Source organism: Nomascus leucogenys, chromosome 25, assembly GCF_006542625.1.
Source record: "Nomascus leucogenys isolate Asia chromosome 25, Asia_NLE_v1, whole genome shotgun sequence".
NCBI lineage: Eukaryota > Metazoa > Chordata > Mammalia > Primates > Hylobatidae > Nomascus > Nomascus leucogenys.
The window spans coordinates 7,015,628-7,034,755 of record NC_044405.1 but is presented as its reverse complement, the minus strand read 5'-3'; the positions used below and the strand labels follow the sequence as shown (position 1 = coordinate 7,034,755).

The following is a 19,128-nucleotide window of genomic DNA, read 5'->3' as shown; positions in this document are numbered from 1 at the left end:
TTCAAATCCCAGCTTTGCCACTGAACAGTGTTGTCAGTTAGGCAAGTCATCTAACTCTTTAAAATCTCTTCATTACCTCATCTATAAAAGAGAATTAATCTCAAAAGTTTGGAGAATCATATGAGATCACACATACGAAGCACATAAATATGGTACACTGTAAGGACTTTATAAACATTGGCTTTGATATTGTTTGCATTTTTGTCAAAAATGGTCTTTTCCACATTCCTGCAGCAGACACATTTGACTACAATATTCTCGCTGCTTCATTCTTCCTTGCAAGATGGACACCTAATTTGATTGGCCAGTCATGTACTTCCAGGGAGGCAGATCTCCCTCTCAGCAAAAGGGAGTTGATTGGGGAGGGGAAATCATGTTAATGTCATTCTCCTCACCACCAATTTAGGAGTGATCATATGAAACGATTACAGCCCATGAGTATTGAGGGAAGTTGGCTAGATAACACAGGTTAAGGCGATTTTTCCTTCAAAGAAAATCAACCAAAGAAATACAGGCGGCTGGGCACGGTGGCTCACGTCTGTAATCCCAGCATTTTGGGAGGCCGAGGTGGGCGGATCACCTGAAGTCAGGAGTTCGAGACCAGTCTGGCCAACATGTTGAAACCCCATCTCTACTAAAGATACAAAAAAAAAAAATTAGCCAGGCATGGTGGCAGGTGCCTGTAATCCTAGCTACTCAGGAGGCTATGGCAGGAGAATTGCTTGAACCCAAGAGGCAGGGGCTACAGTGAGCCGAGATCCCGCCATTGCACTCCAGCCTGGGGGACAAGAGCGAGACTTCATCTCAAAAAAAACAAAAACAAAAACAAAAAAAGACAAAACAAAACAAACAAACAAAAATAACAGAAATACAAGCATACCTTGGAAATATTGCCAGTTTGGTTCCAGAACACCGCAATAAAGCAAATATCACAATAAATTAAATAACACAATTTTTTTGGTTTTCCAGGGCATGTAAAAGTTATGTTTATACTATACTATAGTCTATTAAGTGCGCAGCAGAATGATGTCTAAAAATGTCCATACATTAATTTAAAAATGTTTTATTGCTAAAAAAGAGTTAAGGATCATCTAAGCCTTCAGTGAGTCCTAATCCTTTAGCTGGTAGAGGGTCTTGCCTCCATGAAAATGGCTGCTTCCTGATCAGGGTAGGAGTTTGCTCAAGGTTGAAGCGGCTGTGGCAATTTCCCAAAATAACATGACAATGATGTCTGGTGCTTTCAATCGGCTCTTCCTTTCCTAACATATTTCTCTGTAGCATGCAACATAGTTTGATCGTACTTGACCTACAGTAGAATGCTTTTCAAAATTGAAGTCAATCTTCTCAAAACCTCCAACTGTTTTATTAACTAAGTGTATGTAATATTCTAAATAATTTGTTTACATTTCAATAAGGTTCACAACATCTTCACCAGAATTAGATACCATCTCAAGAAATCACTTTCCTTGCTTACCCATAAGAAGCTCATAACTTCTCATCCATTCAAGTTTTGTCATGAGATGGCAGAATTTCAGTCCCATCTTCAAGCTCCATTTCTAATCTATTTCTCTTCCTCTTTCTAACAGATCTGCAGTTACTACTTCTGCTGAAGTCTTGAAACCCTCAGCCATCCATGAGGATGGAGAAATATGAGGAATAACTTCCAAACTCCTATTAATGTTGACATATGACATATGAACCACAAATATTCTTAATGGCATCTAGAATGGTGAATCCTTTCCAGAAGATTTTCAATTGACTTTGCCCAGATCCATTAGAGGAATCATTACCGATGGCAGCTATAGCCTTATGAAATGTATTTCTTAAAGAATAAGAGCAAAAGTCAAAATTACTCCTTGATCCTTGAGCTACAGAATGAATGTTGTGTTAGCAGGCATAAAAACAATGTTAATCTTTTTGTACATCTCCATGAGAGCTCTTGATTGAGCAGAGGCATTGTCAATGAGTAGTGATATTTTGAAGGGAACTTTTTTCTTTTCTGAGAAGTAGGTCCCTACAGTGAGCTTACAATATTCAGTAAATCATGTTGTAAACAGATGTGCTGTCATCCCAGCTTTTTGTTTCATTTGTAGAGCACAGTCAGAGTAGATTTAGCATAATTTTTTTTTTTGAGATGGAGTCTCACTCCGTTGCCCAGGCTGGAGTGCAGTGGTGTGATCTCGGCTCACTGCAACCTCCGCCTCCTGGGTTCAAGCTATTCTTCTGCCTCAGCCTCCAGAGTAGCTGGAACTACAGGTGTGCACCACCACGCCCAGCGAATTTTTGTATTTTTAGTAGAAATGGGGTTTCACCATGTTGACCAGGATGGTCTCGATCTCTTGACCTCATGATCCGCCTTCCTCAGCCTCCCGAAGTGCTGGGATTACGATTTAGCATAATTCTTAAGGACCCTAAGACTATAAGAATAGCAAATGGGCATTGGCTTCAGCTTAGTCACCAGCTACATTATTCCCTAAGAAGAAAGTCAGCTTGTCCTTTGAAACTTTGAAGCCGAGCATTGACTTCTCTTCTCTTGCTATGAAACTTCTAGATAGTATCATCTGACAATAGAAGGCTGTTTCTTCTATATTAAAATTCTGTTGTTTAGTGTAGTCCTGCCTTCATCAACTATGTTAACTAGAATTTCTGAATAACTTGCTGTAGCTTCTCTATCAGCATCTCCTGCTTCACCTTGACTTTTATGTTATGGAGATGGCTTCTTTCCTTAAACCTCATGAACCAATGTCTTTTTTCTTTTTCTTTCTTTTGAGATGCAGTTTCACTCTTGTTGCCCAGGCTGGAGTGCAATGGCGCAATCTCAGCTCACTGCAATCTCCGCCTCCAAGTTTCAAGCAATTCTCCTGGCTCAGCCTCCCAAGTAGCTGGGATTACAGGCATGCGCCACCATGCCCCCACTAATTTTGTATTTTTAGTAACGGCGGGGTTTCACCATGTTGGTCAGGCTGGTCTCGAACTCCTGACCTCAAATGATCTGCCCACTTCAGCCTCCAAAAGTGCTGAGATTACAGGCGTGAGCCACCACACCTGGCCCTCGTGAACTAATTTATGCTTGCTTCCAACTTTTCTTCTGTAGCTTCCTCACCTGTCTCACCCCACCTCTCCAATTCAGCCTCCACAGAATTAGAGTATTAGGACCTTTCTCTGGATTAGGCTTTGGTTTAAGAGAATATTGTGGCTAGTTTGCTCTTCTATCCAAACCAGTAAAACTTTCTCCTTATCAGCAATAAGGTTGCTTTGCTTTCTTATTTGTGTATTCACTGGAGTGGCATTTTTAATTTCCTTCAATAATTGTGTTTTTTGCATTCATAATTTGGTTAACTGGCACAGGAGGCTTAGCTTTTGGCCTATTTTGGCTTTCAACATGCCTTCCTCACTAAACTTAATTATGTTTAACTTTTGATTTTAAGGGAGAGACCTGTGACCCGTCTTTTGACTTGAATATTTAGGGGCTATTGTAGGGTTAATTAATTGGCCTAATTTCAATATTGTTGTGTCTCAGGGAATGGAAGGTCTGAAGAGAGGGACAAATACCAGGAAACAGCCAGTCAGTGGAGCAGAGTATACACGACACTTATAAATTGATTAAGTTTGTGATTATGTGGGTATGCTTTGTGGTACCCTAAGATAATTACAATTGTAACATCAACGATCAATGATAACAGATCACAATAAAGACATAATAATAATAAAATCTGTGAAATATTGCCAGTTACCTAAATGTGACACAGAGACCCAAGGAGAGCACGTGCTATCAGAAAAATGAGGCCGATAGATTTGCGTGACACAGGGTGGCCACAGACATTCAATTTGTAAAAAAAATGAAGTATCTGTGAAATGCAATAAAAGGAAACAATAAAATAAACTGCACCTATATTTCTTTCTTTCCCGACTTCAGGTAAGTACATAAGTATGTGACGTTTCAAGTTGCTGAAGACAAGTTTCTTCCACAAAGCCAAGTAAAAACAGCCAAAACCAGGAGTAGAAACATGAAATTAAAATCTACCTCTATAAGGCCTCTCCTGTGTTATAATAGATTATTTTTAAGCCATTTTGAATTTGTCCTTCTCTTCTTTGCCCCTAAAAGCACCCTAAACTGATGTAATTTCACTATGATAATATTCAGTAAGTCATCCACAGACTGATGGCTTACTAAATTATTAATCATTATAGTGATTCACAATAAGAAAGGCCATTTAAAGATACAGCTCATATTTAAATATTAATGTTATGTAGTTCTTAATGAATTACACTAACCTAAACAATCAAGTTTCCCCACCTTACAACCACTCTAAACCCCACCCTATTATCTCTAAATCCTGCTAGTTCTCCATGTTTATTAATCTTTTAAGTCTCTAAAAGAGTTACTCCTTTACCAATTGGCAGTCACTAACCCGGACTGTTTTGAACTGATGATATGGCATTTCCATTTTTTCATTTTTGAGGAACCTCCATACTATTTGCCACAACGTCTGTACTAATTTCTATTCCCCAAAACAATGCACGAGGCTTCTCTGTTCTCCTCACCAACATTAGATTTTGTCTTTTTTATAACAGACAATCTACCAGGTGTAAGGTGAGATCTCATTGTGGTTTTTAATTTGCATTTCCTTGAAGACTAATGTTGAGCATTTTTTCGTACACCTGTTGACCATATACATGTCAGCTTTTAGAAGATACCTACTCAGGTGTTTGGCCCACTTTTCTTTAAATTGGGTTATTTGTTTTCTTGATATTGAGTTATTTGAACTACTTATATATTTTGGATATTAACCCCTTATCAGAGGTATAGTTTACAAATATATTCTCCCATTCCATAGGTAGTCTTTTCATTCTGTTGAATAAGTTCTGAAGATGTACTGCATGGCACGGCGACTATAGTTAAAAATGTATCGTATACCTGGAAATTGCTAAGAGACTAGATCTTAGATGTTCTAACAACAACAAAAATAACTATGTAAGGTGATAGATACTTAGCTTAATAATTTCACAATACATACGTATGTCAAAAAATCATGCCGTATACTGTAAATATATGTATTATAGAGCTGGGTGGGAGGCGGGGGGAGAATTGGCCAGAAAAAATGATAAAAACCTGAAGCTAGAGCTACTCCTGGTGCTTGTCTTTTTCCTTCTGCAATTCCTCATTTCTTCAAGGGACTATGTTTCCGTCAGTGAAATGAGCATCATTTTAGAATCAGATATTCCTGAATTTGAATTCCAGATCCTTCCCTTATTAGATGCTACATATCTTTTATGAAAACCAGTTCCCTCATCTTTAAAATAATAGTTCAGATTTCCTATATGTTTTGAATTTAAAAATGATGTAATCCCTATGGAAAAAAAAAACTCCTGCAGAATAAATGGCAGGTTTCACCAAATACTTAAAACTACACACTGATCATTAAGGAAACAAGGTTGCCTATAATCATTCTATACATTCTGGGTATCTTTTTCTCCCCTGTATGCATGAAACTATACTAGATGTTATCCAAGCTCTTCACCCTTCTAACACAACCACCCACATTCCATTCCCCTTTAGCTGATGAATTATCCTCCTTGAAACAAAACAATGATTAGTTTTTGAGTATTCACTTCCCTTTATCATTCAACCTCAGCTCCCTGCATGCGTTTCTACTGGGAGGTTAGAATGTGTTTCGGAGTTCTAATTAGTAATGACACTTTACACTCATAAAGATTTATCTTCTTCTATCACACATCCACATCCATGTCCATCACCTGAGACTTAGAGACTTTAAAATGAGGTAAAAGGCATGGGAGTGAGAGGCAGCTGAGCAGGAAAGCTCATGTGACACTTGACTAATAACAAAGTCCTCTTTCCTCCCATAGTCAATAGTTTAATCCTTTGATTTTCCTAGTAAGAAAGAGGTATTTCCTGATTAAAGAAGTCACTGTTCATCAAACAATCGCTGTATTAATGCACAGTGTAGGAAGGAGGCTATTTTTCATAAAATGTTTCATTAAAATAAAAATGATACAGGGACTTGAAAGCAAAAATACATTAACAACTTAGGGTATTGCATAATAGCTCTTAATTGTGTACTAAGAAGTGTTATTTTAATAACACGAGCACAGTAAAGTTGAACATTTCACATCCATTTTGGATGTGGTGATGAAGGTTTTTGAAAAGCACAGAGGACCTCATAAAGCCATTGAACAACCTAGGTTAAGTTTTGTTCTTCAATTGCAGACCACCTGCAACCCACACAGAGGTAAAATGCATTAGCATAGCACGTATGAGCGGGCTTTGAAATAAAATAACTCATCTAGATTACCAATTAAAGTGATTATATGTAAAATTTGAGGAGGGAGATAAAAGTAAAAATAGATAAATCAGAAGCACTAGTAATTTCTTTAATTGCAAACTGTGTTTCAAGTTAAAAGCAGCATATATAATAATGGTAACATTAATAGATAAATGGCAGGCACACAGATAAATAGGTGATAAAGATTTTCTGGGGTATCCGAAAATGTACTCCATCCAATAAACTTAAATGCTTTTAACACTGAAGTTGGACCTTGAGAACACCATAAAAATCATTAACACACACACACACACACACACACACACACACACACACAGCTATCAGAGGGCAAAGGAGGATTTTTGAGGTTAAATGAAATTTCATTTTTTTAAAACAGAGAAAACACCCAAGTATCTCTTAAAAATTAAGATAAAACAAGTATTTTCTTACTTCTCTTACTATACATACAGTTCAGAATTGGTTTCCAATAAGAATAGAATGAATGATCAACTTTTAATTAACCATGGGGGATTATCTTGATTTTCAGGACTTTAAATACTTGCTTTATCGACACAGCAGACATTTACTATTGACCATATCTAATCTAGTTAATTATACCTTTATCAAGATATTATATCCCCCTCATTTATTTATATATTTCAATATATATATTGAATAGTCTTGAGACTCCAACTATATAACCATCTCCTATGCCTCAGATAAGGCTTCAAAAGAACAAATCTCACAGAACGATTTCAGTTTTCTCTATTCCAAGCCTAATTAATTTTCAACGAGGACATAAGACCAGGGATAAGGTGATTCATCCTTGTTATTCCTCCTGAATTAGATAATAACTGTGACTTTATTATTTGATAGATCTTCATATATTTATGGAAGATCTGCTATATGCATGTCAGTGATATAAACAAAATGTGTGAAATAAACACACAGGCCAACATATATATTTTCAACAAAACAAATCATTATACAAAGGCAGAAGTAAATATGCTTTTTAAAATCAGTCAATTTGGCTCCTGCCGGGTAATATTTAAATATGCATTCAGCATATATTTTCTGGGCTTCTACCATGTTCTTGGAATACACATATGAATTTACAGCAAACTCTCTATTCTCTCTATTCAAGTACATTGCATTTAATGGGACGCTAGCAGGGAAAGGCATTTTTGCTCCCATGGAGTTCACATGGAAGGTCACAGTAAAGCACTGTAAGTTTGAAGTGCAGAATTCAGGTATATTATCTCATCTTTGATTGGCCCCTCAAAGCCTTTAACAATGACTGGTACAAATTAATGAACATTTGTTGAATGAACTGGTGTGCACAGTAATGAGCAACGAGGCTGAGAGAATAGGATTGTTCAATGAATACAAGGCAAAAGTATTAACAGTTCTAAGTCAAACACTTCCAAACATTTCGAACAAAAGTTAGATCTCCAATTAAAATTAATGGCATCTTATAAACTCAGTCCAAAAGTAAACTCTGAAGAACATAATGATATTAAATACGTTTCATACCAAGAAGTAATTTTTGGTAACTGCTTCATGGATGTGAGTGAAACAAACCTTTAAGTAAAACCAGAAACATAACAGGAAAATATGATGTATCTGGAGTAAAATATTTATATCAAGTCTGGCCCTAACGTTTTTTTAAGCATTCTGTTTGGGCAAGTAATTTCGCCTTTTTGAAGTTTATTATCCTATTCTAAATCAGAAATACTATCTACCTTTCAGGATAACTGTGGGGCTTCATTAGGTAAATTAAAATTGACTGTAAGTGTTTTGTCAATTAATATGTCCCACAACGTATAGTACATACATTCAAAAATATTACCATAGTATAATTCTTACCCTTTGATGATTCAGAAGTTTTACCTGGTGTAAAGATTAGTGTGTAATCTATAGAATAAGTAGCAAGAAGCCAGTTTTTCTACGCTAAATAGTATGATAAAGAGTGAACAAGATTAAAAATGTGCTTAATTTCAGCTGGTATCAGAAAGTTGTGATTTATCTAAGTAAATAATTTTTTTTAATCAAAAGCACGTAAATGTCACAAATCAAAGTATATGGGACATAGCTCACTGTATATATGAATCTTCACATAATCTGTTCTTACTATTTCTCTCATGCATGATACTTACAAAGTTAAAGCTAGAACATAGAAACTGCTCTCTTCAGGCAGTGATTAGTAGAGAATAATAATCAGAGAAAAATTAAGTGAGACAATGGATATAAAAATAATCAGAAAGCCTAGTATTAGAAACATCAGAGGCGTTTGAATCACAGCAACTCCATCTTGAATACTGGCTGGGTAAAATAAAGCCGAGACCTACCGGACTGCATTCCCAGATGGTTAGGCATTCTAAGTCACAGGATGAGATAGGAGGTTGGCACAAGATACAGGTCATAAAGACCTTGCTGATAAAACAGCCTACAGTAGAGAACCTGGCCAAAACCTATCAAAACCAAGATGGCCACAAGAGTGACCTCTGGTCATCCTCACAGCTCATAGTATGTTAGTTATAATGCATTAGCATGCTAAAAGGCACTCCCACCAGCACCATAATAGTTTACAGATGTCATGGAAACTTGCGGAAGTTACCTCGTATCATCTAAAAAGGAGAGGAACCTCCAGTTTCAGGAATTGCCCACCCCTTTCCCAGAAAATTCATGAATGATCCACCACTCGTTTAGCATATAATGAAGAACAATAAATGGGCAAACAGCAGACCTCAGGGTTGCTCTGCCTATGAAGTAGCCATTCTTTTATTCCTTTACTTTCATAATAAACTTGCTTTCACTTTACTCTATGGACTTGCCCTGAATCCTTTCTTGCGCAAGATCCAAGAATCCTCTCTCGGGTTCTGGACTGGGACCCCTTTCTGGTAACAGAGGTACCAAAAAACCTTGTTGGGAATGAACAATTTACAATAATAGAAAAAATGTCCCCAAGTCCTCTCACTAAAATTGAGAACAAACAACAAGTGTGCTTATTTTCTTACACTGGGACCTATTCATATTGTAATATAGGTTTTAGTTATAGTACATTGGCTCATTTTACAAGTGGAGACATGCAATTCTGATATCACACCATATTTACATCCCTGAAAATCTCTGGGGTCTGAAAACTTGTGCAGTAAAAAACATCATACTTTATGGGAAAAGACAGGATTAGGAGGCAGAACATTCAAAACCTGCAGAAATCTGTAAACAAGCACCAGCAAAAACCATAAAAGTCTTAATTACAACACTAGCATAGTTAAATCTCTGCTGGTATTTGCACCTAGCTTTTGCACCCTCTATCAGGATGCAAGATCTGAAGGGCATTCACTTTAAAATGCAAACTATGATCCACGGTGTAGCCTTTAAAAAATAAAAACAACAAAGTAAACAAAAAACAAACATCATTTTTCACCAGGCAAAATGACTTCCCAGCTTCTTCGGCTGCACTTTCAACTTCACGAGATGCCTATTACAGCAGAAATCAAGACGTTCTTAAAGCTACTAAGTAAATGAATACTTGTACTAAAGGAAGGGCCTTAAGTTGATTTTTTCATATTTTTCTTAATGTCTTCATAGCTTGCTAAGGCTTTCTCCATAATTGTGAGGAAGCCTGGCTCTTACTTAAGAAACTAATGAGTGGAGAAAATCATGTATGGATCAACACAATGTTTTTTATTTTCTTTTTTGAGATGGGGTCTCACTCTGTCACCCAGGCTGGAGTGCAGTGATGCAATCTCTGCTTGCTGCAGCCTCTGCCTCCCAGACTCAAGTGATTTTCTAACCTCAGCCTTCCAAGTAGCTGGGACTAGTGAGGCATGCACCACCACGCCCAGCTAATTTTTGTATTTTTGGTAAAAACGGGGATTTGCCATGCTGCCCAGGCTGGTTTCAAACTTCTGATCTCAAGCGACCTGCCGGCCTTGGCCTCCCAAAGTCCTGGGATTACAGATGTGAGCCACCACTCCCAACCCATGGATCAACGCAATTTCTGCATTATAACACATCATCCCCTGGTTTATCAATGGTGTAAAAAGATAAGATGCATCCAAGAAACAAACACTGTAGCAAAAAAGACCGAATCATATCTTCAATGTATTTAATGCTCTTTGGTATAAATGTGGGTGTCAGCCTAAAGAAGGAACTTAAAATCTCCGGGCAAATCAGTCACTCTTAATCTCAGGAATGTCATCTATCAAATGTGATTTAATCAGGATTCAATGAGACAATGAGTAAAAATGCTCAACACAGCTCTCTGGCATAGAGGAGGTGCTCAAAAATATTAGTTCTTTTTTTCCTCCCTTGGACACTAACAGAAAAATGTTAAAATTTTATATATTCAATACAAAAATCTCCTTTCATGTAAGTTTTTAGGGTTTTTTTTGGGGGGGGGGGTTCTCCTGGATTTTATTTTGTTTTGGTGTGCCAGTGTTAAAAAGAAAAAGAAACTATAAATAAAGCAGAGAAGATGACTTAAATGAAGAATATATAATGAAAACAAATTTTACCTACATACTTCTGAGATTTTACCCAAAATTCCGGAAGTATACTACACAACATTTAAAGTATAAATGGGGATGGAAGAACAAGATAAAGATGGATGACAAATAAAAGTGAAGAAATTATTCTGAAGAATTGGCCAATAAAAAGATCAACAGTTTCCATTTTCAAATTTATTGACATTTTTATCTAGATGTGCCATGAATACAGCAATTTGACATATAATTTTAAAAATAGCAAGTTAAAAATTACTTAAAACGGGTGTACATTTTCATTTATTTTTCCTATTTCTATTAAGATGTAAACTTTTTTTCCTGTTAAATAAACTTAAAACTTCATGAGGCACCTTCCTACCAATTTCTCAATTTGTATTTGTTACTAAGATCCTATTAAGTCTTCCATAGACACATGTGCCATGTCCACTTACTCCTTTTTCTTTTCTTCTGGTCCATCCTACACATGGCCATGGTCAGTAGACTTAAAAGCAAACCAAAATTTAACCATGTTACTCTCCTGCCCAAATAATGGCTCCCAAAGATCTACACTACAGTCAAACCAGCTTGGCCTCCAGGTCACTCCATCTTCCATTTCCACCACTATTTCCAGAAGTGAGTGCAGAGGCTCACCTTTCCAAACTGCTTAATGAATCCTTGGATTCATTAAACTGGATTATTTCTATTCTCTCAACACGCCCCTCCCTTCTTACAATCTGTTCACTCATTTTTCTTCTCCTTGTATTAATAATTTTCTCCATTTACTCTCACTATATTGAAGCCCTTTCTGTTTCACTGAGTGGCAAGGTGATGTCCTGGTAAGATGCTAGGCTTTAGACATGTCCCAAATGCAAACCCTCATTTCCAAGCAGTACAATCTTAGACAGTTATTTAAACTCCCTATGTCTCATGGCCCTCATGGATAAAGGAACGATAATGATAATAACAAGCTAACAGAGGGTTATGACAAGAGAGCCTGTCAGTTAGTAAACACCATCGGTTTTAGCTCACTCTAGGCACTAAACTGCCAAGGACTCAGACTACTTAGTGTTTAATTAATTATATGATACATTTTGTCATTTTATAATATTTTGTTGAACAAATTATGTATCTCTATCATGCTTATTTGGCTTTTTAAATGTATATTATTTGTTTTTGTAATTATCAACGTTGAATTTTCCACACACATGCACATTTTTAAACAGATGAATCAACAATACATCAAAAATAGGTATGGAACTAGAAGTTGGAAAATCTACTCCTAGTTCCAGATAACTACAAAAATAAGTGATATAGGCAAATCAGATAATTCTTCTGTTCCTCAATTTCTTCATCCATAAAACAAAGCTAATAGTCTCTTGACTCATTGATAATCGTAAGTTATAAGGTGACTGAAAGCACTTTGAACAAGTGGTCGGTACTGTTAGAAGGTGCTGACAATATTCTCATTTTAAGGCCTCAAAAAGTGCTTGTTATTTGATTATCTGACAAAATGGCATAGAATTTAAATATTTTTTTTATTTTTTGAGCTGAAGATATATTATTCTTTGAGCTGAAGATATATTAGATTCATTTAAATAAAATCTATGAACAAGTTTGGTGTTAGGAGAACTGAAGAGTTTGGGGACTGGAGCTCTAGTAACTAACCTTTTTACTTTTCTGTTTGATCTTTAGTAAGTCATTTTCTTCATTATGTGCCCATCCTAAGCCTCTCGGTGTTTAACACCAGCCTGATGTTGGTCCACAGAAAGGATTCATGATACAAAAAAAAGCGCATCATTCCTCAAAACCTTTTACTGCCATCTGCTGGCAAACTGTAAAAATCAATATGTGTTGCATCACTAGGACAATAAGTGACGCCCCCTGGAGTTGTTCTTCACACAATCTATGCAACCATTCGTAGTAATGCTGTCTCATGAGGTGTCTGGGACAGAGCAGGTATTCTGTAAATGTTAGATAAATGAATAAATGATGAATGAGTCACCCTTATCAATAACAAGTAATCTCTGTCCCCTTGATATTTGTTTCTAATCACAGAGCAGCTTATGATGATTTTTTAAAACTAAATAAATGTTTATAAACCACAAATTTATCTGTATACACATTATTTAAAAATATAAACAAAGCCTAGCACAGTAGGGTTGACATTTGGTAAGGTGCCTGCCTATACATATTTATTGTTACAATTGCTCCTCATGGCCGAGCATCAAGGTCAACTGGCAAGATTTTATAACATCAAATTTTCAAGTAAGCAAATAGTGGTTCTAAGAGCATAAGTTGCTTCTTCAAGGTTAAGAGACTCTTAGTAGCCTAGGTCTTCTGATTCCAAATCCAGTGAATTTTCTTCATCCCTGTGAGTTTTCATAAATCAAATGGAGCCAAGAAAGATTTGATCAATGGACCTGCAATTCTTCCAACTATAATATTTTGATTGCCATGCTTATAAATATTCTCAAAATTCCCCATTATCTTTCTTAATGATTTAAATTCAAGCATCTTGATTTAAATTTAAGATGTTTCATTACTTCATAGCTTTCTAAAATGTCTTGTAATGTTTGATGGATTGTCAGTAGCACAAGTGAACATAGAAAACTAGGAAATATGTTAATATCTATTTGGGATTAGTACTTTTATTATAACTGTAAATTGTTAAAAGTTATTAAAATATTTAAAAGAGCACCAGAGAGAAGCACTTTTATTTGTTGAACAATTAGAGATAGCTTGGCTCTATAAAGTGGAAGAATATTACATTTAATAAAAGCATAAAAGCACTGGTTGCACCTTAAAGTGTTCTCATATCATGTAATTTGGAAAATTAAAACAAATTTATAATCTTTTAAATAGGCCTATCCTCGGTTTAATTGGGATTGTATAAAGGGAACAATAAATTTAAAATTTAGGACAATAAAACTTGAAAAACAATGATAGTCCCTTGAGAAGTATATTCAAATTATTAAATTAATTTTGCACACATCAACACTCAGGGGATTAATTTCATTTTGGGGGGAAATAAGGCAATTTAGAATCACTCTATCAGTTATTGAGCACTTTTCTTCATGCTCTCAAAAATTCATTGCTGTGAGAGATGGCCCTGAAAAGAGATAAGTTACAATGATTTCCCAAATGTTAAAAGACAGAATGCAGGAGGACCAGTTCCAGAGTCCTCAGATTGTCGATCCTGTTACTATTTGCACTGCTTCCACACAAGGACAGGCAAAAACAAATTACACTGTTCAGCTTGGTTACTAGCCTCAATCTCTGTAGCTCATTTCTCAGTTTCATTACAAACTAGCCCTATTTTTGAAAGAAGGCCATTTTATTTACAAAATCATATGAAGTCTAACTTTTGGTACTGAATGAGGTTCTTTTGTTCCATTAATTGCTTCTCTAGTAGGACAGTACCTCGGGGAGAAAATTAGCTCCCTGTGTCATTGGAAAGACTCATCTGACACTCTCGGGACCCACCAACTTCCCTTCTTGCTCTATGGGCTCCGATTCTGCATTAAACGTGAGAAAATGCTCTGCCTAACTCCTTTGATATGAAGCAGCGAGGGAAATCCTCTGGGTTACTCTTTGACAATAAAGATATTAATTTACATTAGCCTATCTTCCCCACGTGCAAAAGAAGACCCAGTCGATTTAATAGAAACTTTGCACAAAGAGGCTGATATCAAAGAATTAGAGCAGAGCAGATAGAAAAAAGCATACGAGAGAGGCTGGAGCCATGTAACAGCCTAGACAGAAGATGAGTTTGTGGAGATCTCTCCTGTAATCTTCAAACTAGTAGACACTCACACACCTGTGCTCTATTTTTAGAAGGTACATTGCTCTAATGTACAATGACTTACTAGCACTTCACCAAAGAGAATAACTGTAAGCAGATGTCTGCTTTAACTGATCAACTGGGCAATTCACCCCTCCTTTCCTCACGATTTTGGGTTAGGTAAGTGTTCTAAGTGGTATGTTTGAACTGGATTGCAAGAGAGATGAATAGCATTATTCTTACCTTAGGTTTTAGTATAACAGTGCTTCTATTTTATATATGTGAACATCCAGGAAAAATGCTTATTAATCATACTTGTTTAATTTTTAAAGGAAGAAGGAAGTGATTTTAAAAATGTAAAAACTCTCACGAAAGCAATCCATACATACAACAGTTTGGGAATTTGAATATACAAAGATCCAAACAACAAATGCAGTTAATCAGAAACTGAAGTTATCACTTAGTTATGATTACAAAGCCTGTGACCAAGTTTTGAACACAAAGGAAAAATAATTGCAAAAGTTACAGAATTACAGAATTTTCTTTCATTGACAATTAAACTCAGACTTCACAATAACATTCTAACCTTACTTCATTATACATTAATCTTGCAGTGGAAATTAGAGGCTTTTAAAGGAGTATTTCTGCTACAATTAAAAAAAAAAGCGTCTTACTACTGTACAACAATAAGGTTGTATTGAGAGTTACAAGAAAACTATTAGGCCTCGTTAGCTAATTATAGTATTGGCATTCACTTAAGTTAGTCGGGTTCTCACTTAATGTCATTTTCTCCTATTCAACTGCTTCAGTTCAAAACGTTTTGACTCCTAAAAAGGGAATACATCATTGTTGCCTTTCCCCAGTCTGACTGCACACCACTTTCCAAAGCAATAGCTTCAATCATGCTTCATAAAATCCCCTGCAAGTATATTGTTGGACACATAAATCAGCAAGCTGGGATTTTAGTATTTCTAAGACAAGACCAGAGATCACTGGCTGGTGGCTTTTCCATGGCCCTCTTTACAAGAGAATAAACAAAATTATGAGTTACACTAGGTCTATTTTTTTAAACAGCTCCCAGTGGTGTGTCTGATACTTGCTGCTGCATCCTTAATTAGAGAACAAAACACTAGCACAGAGGAATTGGACCCCAGGATGAGAATATCTATACCCAAGCCTCTCTGACTTCATCAGGACACATGGCATAGAAGAACTATATGTTCCTTTTCACAAAAGCTAGGTCTCTCTGATATATATCCGTGCCTCTATGAGGGCCACACATTGTGAAATTGTACTAGATAGAGAGATCTTTACAATGATGGTCTCCTTCTACCCTGTTTCATTACAGTGAATATGGGCTCCCCTTCAGAGATGCTTGTCTCAGAGTACCTCTTCATAACCACCTTGTATCCTGACTTATAAATTAGCTGAATCACAATTTCACGTCTATGTTACATGTACACATCCAAATTTTATGTCTCTGTGTACTATTTAAACCTACATATCTAAACATTTCTAATTTCCTACGTCTCCAAATTCCAACACACTTAGCCTCTGCAATGATAAATTCAGATTCCACAACTTAGATATTTTTCTTCTCCAAACCACTCACAGTGCAATCCTAAGTCTGCATAAGCTTGCTTCCTATTATGCCCCCATTCTGCCCCACACCATCTACACTTATTTAATTGCAGTTGCATTTTAACTGCAATTTTCAGGGATTGTTTCCTAGTGATCAAATATACCTGTCTATGCCACAAATGAACAGCTAAACACAATCAGCAGCTATCTGAAAATTAAAGCAGCATATCTGTAGGACACATGTGTATGTTGATCTTTGGTTAAGAACCACTGAATTAACGACCTGGGCTAGTATTAGCTTCAGATGGACATATCTGCAATTTTGCTAAGAATGAAATATTTCATACTCTATGTTAGGAAGGGAAAATGAGCAGAATCTTATCAAGACACTTTACAAACTACAGGAATATCCAACATTTGCATACCGATTTCTGAACATTAAATCTGCATCCAGTCGTGTTTCATCCGCCACTAACACTATAGCTGTGGGGAGGAGGGCAGAAAAAGAAAGGCTTCACATCCAAAATGTCAAGCCCTGCTGAAGAATGATAGAAGGACTCTGTGAAGAGCAGAAACAACCATCTTCTGGGCTTAAAATGGAGTTCTACCACCCCCTGCTGGACCAAACGAGCAATACCGAAGAGGCTAAAAATGCTTAGAACTGAATATCGTGGGGATATCTTAACTTGTCTTATAATTTATTATATTCTTTTAAAAAAACAATTTCACGCTACACTAACAACATAACATTCTTTGCAATCATTACATATCTCAAAATTAGTGCTATTTTATTTTTCCTTTAAAGACTTTCACCAATGCATGTTTTAGCATTTTGTGTCCCTAATTAAACGTCCAAACTTGTCTGGACAGTTGAAAATGCTTCCATTTATTGTAAGTATATTTCATGTGAACGTTTACTATCTAAACAGCCAGATAAATTCATATCTATCTATCTAGAGACAAACAGTGATAGCTTCCACAAATTCCCTCTCAGGTTATTCTACCAGGCTATTCATTTTTTTTTAAGAGAGAAAAGCTCCCACCAGTTCTCCCACAACCCCAAAAATCCCCTACAGGTGTAATTACAATGTAATGTTATAAAATGATTCCACCTTTCTGTATTAATAAGGGGTTGGGGTCAAAATGAATGACTGCAACACATCCCTAGTTTTATGCATTTGCTTTCTCACACACGATATCCATGGCCCCTCTCTTAGTTTCCAACAGAAATAAGCCATCATCATTCACTTCATAGTCAGGAATTAGGGTTATGGGAAAGGGGTGAAAAAAAAGAGTCTCCAAGAATCGAACGTCTTGCACACAACAGATATTTTGCAAATGAGTTCAACACTGATAGTTTTTGCTGCTTCTGTAAAACACCACCGTGCCCTTTCCTTCCGCAACCTCAGATATTTCACTGTTAACGCACACCAACACACTCATCCAATTTCTGATAATAAAAATAAAAGAAAGCCATAATCCCAGAGGAGGAAAAAAAAAGAAGAAGCAGCGGTTTCCCTGGATATCCTGCTCACTGATTTCCCCTCTCCAATTCTGTATTCTCCCTTCTCTTATTTAAGGGTCTCCACACAACAGACACAATTTTAGGGACAGCTAGGAGAAAGAACGAAAATAACAACAACAACAACAACAATAACTGTAACTTTAGTTCTTTCATTTAATTCTTCCTGCGCCTCCCTCTTTGCCTCTCTTGGCCGGGTGGAAGGGGGAGGGAAAGTAAATGCAATAAAGCACCACACTCCTACCTTGCCCGCTACTGACAAGCAACCCGAGCAGGTAGAAGGAGAGGAGGAGGCTCATGTTCAGGACGTGACACCGGTGGACAGTTTCAAAGTTATTAAGTCCAGCCCTGGAGAGAGAACCTTTCGCTGTCCCGGCCGCCTCTGCTAGAGCCGCCGCCGCCGCTCCCGCGGTGCCCCAGCCGCCCGCAGCCCGCGCGCTCCTCCTCGCAAAGTGACTGCAAGCTCCGCTCTTGCCGCACTATATCCAGGCAGCAGCGGCGGCAGCGGCAGCAGAAGCAGCAGCAGCGGCCGCCGCGGCGGCAGCAGAGCCGGGCGGGGAGGGCGGCGGAGGCGGGGGCGCGGCGAGGGGAGGTGCGGGCGAGGCGTATCCCTCCGCGCCGCACGGCGGCCGCTCTCCAGCGAGGCGCGCGGCCCTGGGATTCGTCCGCAGTCGAGCTCTAAGACACGGGTTCGGTCCCCGGTGCCTCCACCTAGAGGGGCGGCCGCGATTGCGAAGGCGCCACTCGCCCGCCGGCCATCCGCACGTTCATGGACGCCCTGAGCCGAGAAGGGCGTGGGGATGGGGGCAGCCTGGAGCTCCTTCACAGCCGCCGGCCGCCTCAGGGCAGCTGAGCTAATGCTGAGCTGAGCTGAGCTGAGCTGATGCTGATGCTGATACTGATACTGATACTGCAGGCGGCCGCCCCGAGCGCGCCCCGGCTCAACGTGAATGGGGGATCTGGAGGCGGGCGGTGTGCCCCGCAGCTCTTATTCCTTTTGGGCATGGGAGGAGGGAGATTCTTGTCTCTCCGTGGACCTCCCTCTCCCTCTCTCGCTCAAACCTGGAGCAGGCTGGCCCCTTGCGCGGCTGTCCCCTTCCCAAGCTCCCCACCCCGCCGCGACAGAGGGGAAGCAATTGTACCTTAAAGTCTACACTGTCTGTCTCCTCGGGGGCTAAAGGGTGGGCGGAAAAATAATGTACAGAGTCTTTCCTTTACATCTCGACCCATTGCTGTTGGGAGAAGCACCTTAAGGCAGAGACACTGGAGAGGGGTCGAGCCGCGGGAGGGGCTGCATTCAACTCAGCCTTAGCCTCATCTGTGTCCTTAGAGGCTTGAAGTCTCTCCTGGCCTCACTCCGCGGGCTCTGCCCTCTGTCCCAGTGCGCTGCACTGGCCAGATCCCCACCAGGAGTGCACCGAGGGAGGACTGCAAATGTGCAAAGATGAGTTGGGGCGAGGGGGGTAACCT

At 38.3% G+C, this 19,128-nt stretch overlaps 1 protein-coding gene across 3 annotated transcripts in view; it reads right to left on the bottom strand.

The window, feature by feature from the left end:
• NCAM2 (neural cell adhesion molecule 2) overlaps positions 1 to 18,203 on the bottom strand; it is a 562,762-nt gene extending 544,559 nt beyond the window's left edge. For 2 of the 3 annotated variants that reach the window (XM_030806254.1, XM_030806255.1), the window contains exon 1: positions 17,903 to 18,203. In XM_030806254.1, coding sequence (XP_030662114.1) covers positions 17,903 to 17,957 — 55 coding nt within the window. In that variant the 5' untranslated portion in view covers positions 17,958 to 18,203. The remainder of the gene's footprint in view (positions 1 to 17,902) is intronic. The other variant, XM_030806256.1, reaches the window with a different exon arrangement.
• Positions 18,204 to 19,128: the final 925 nt, after the last annotated feature.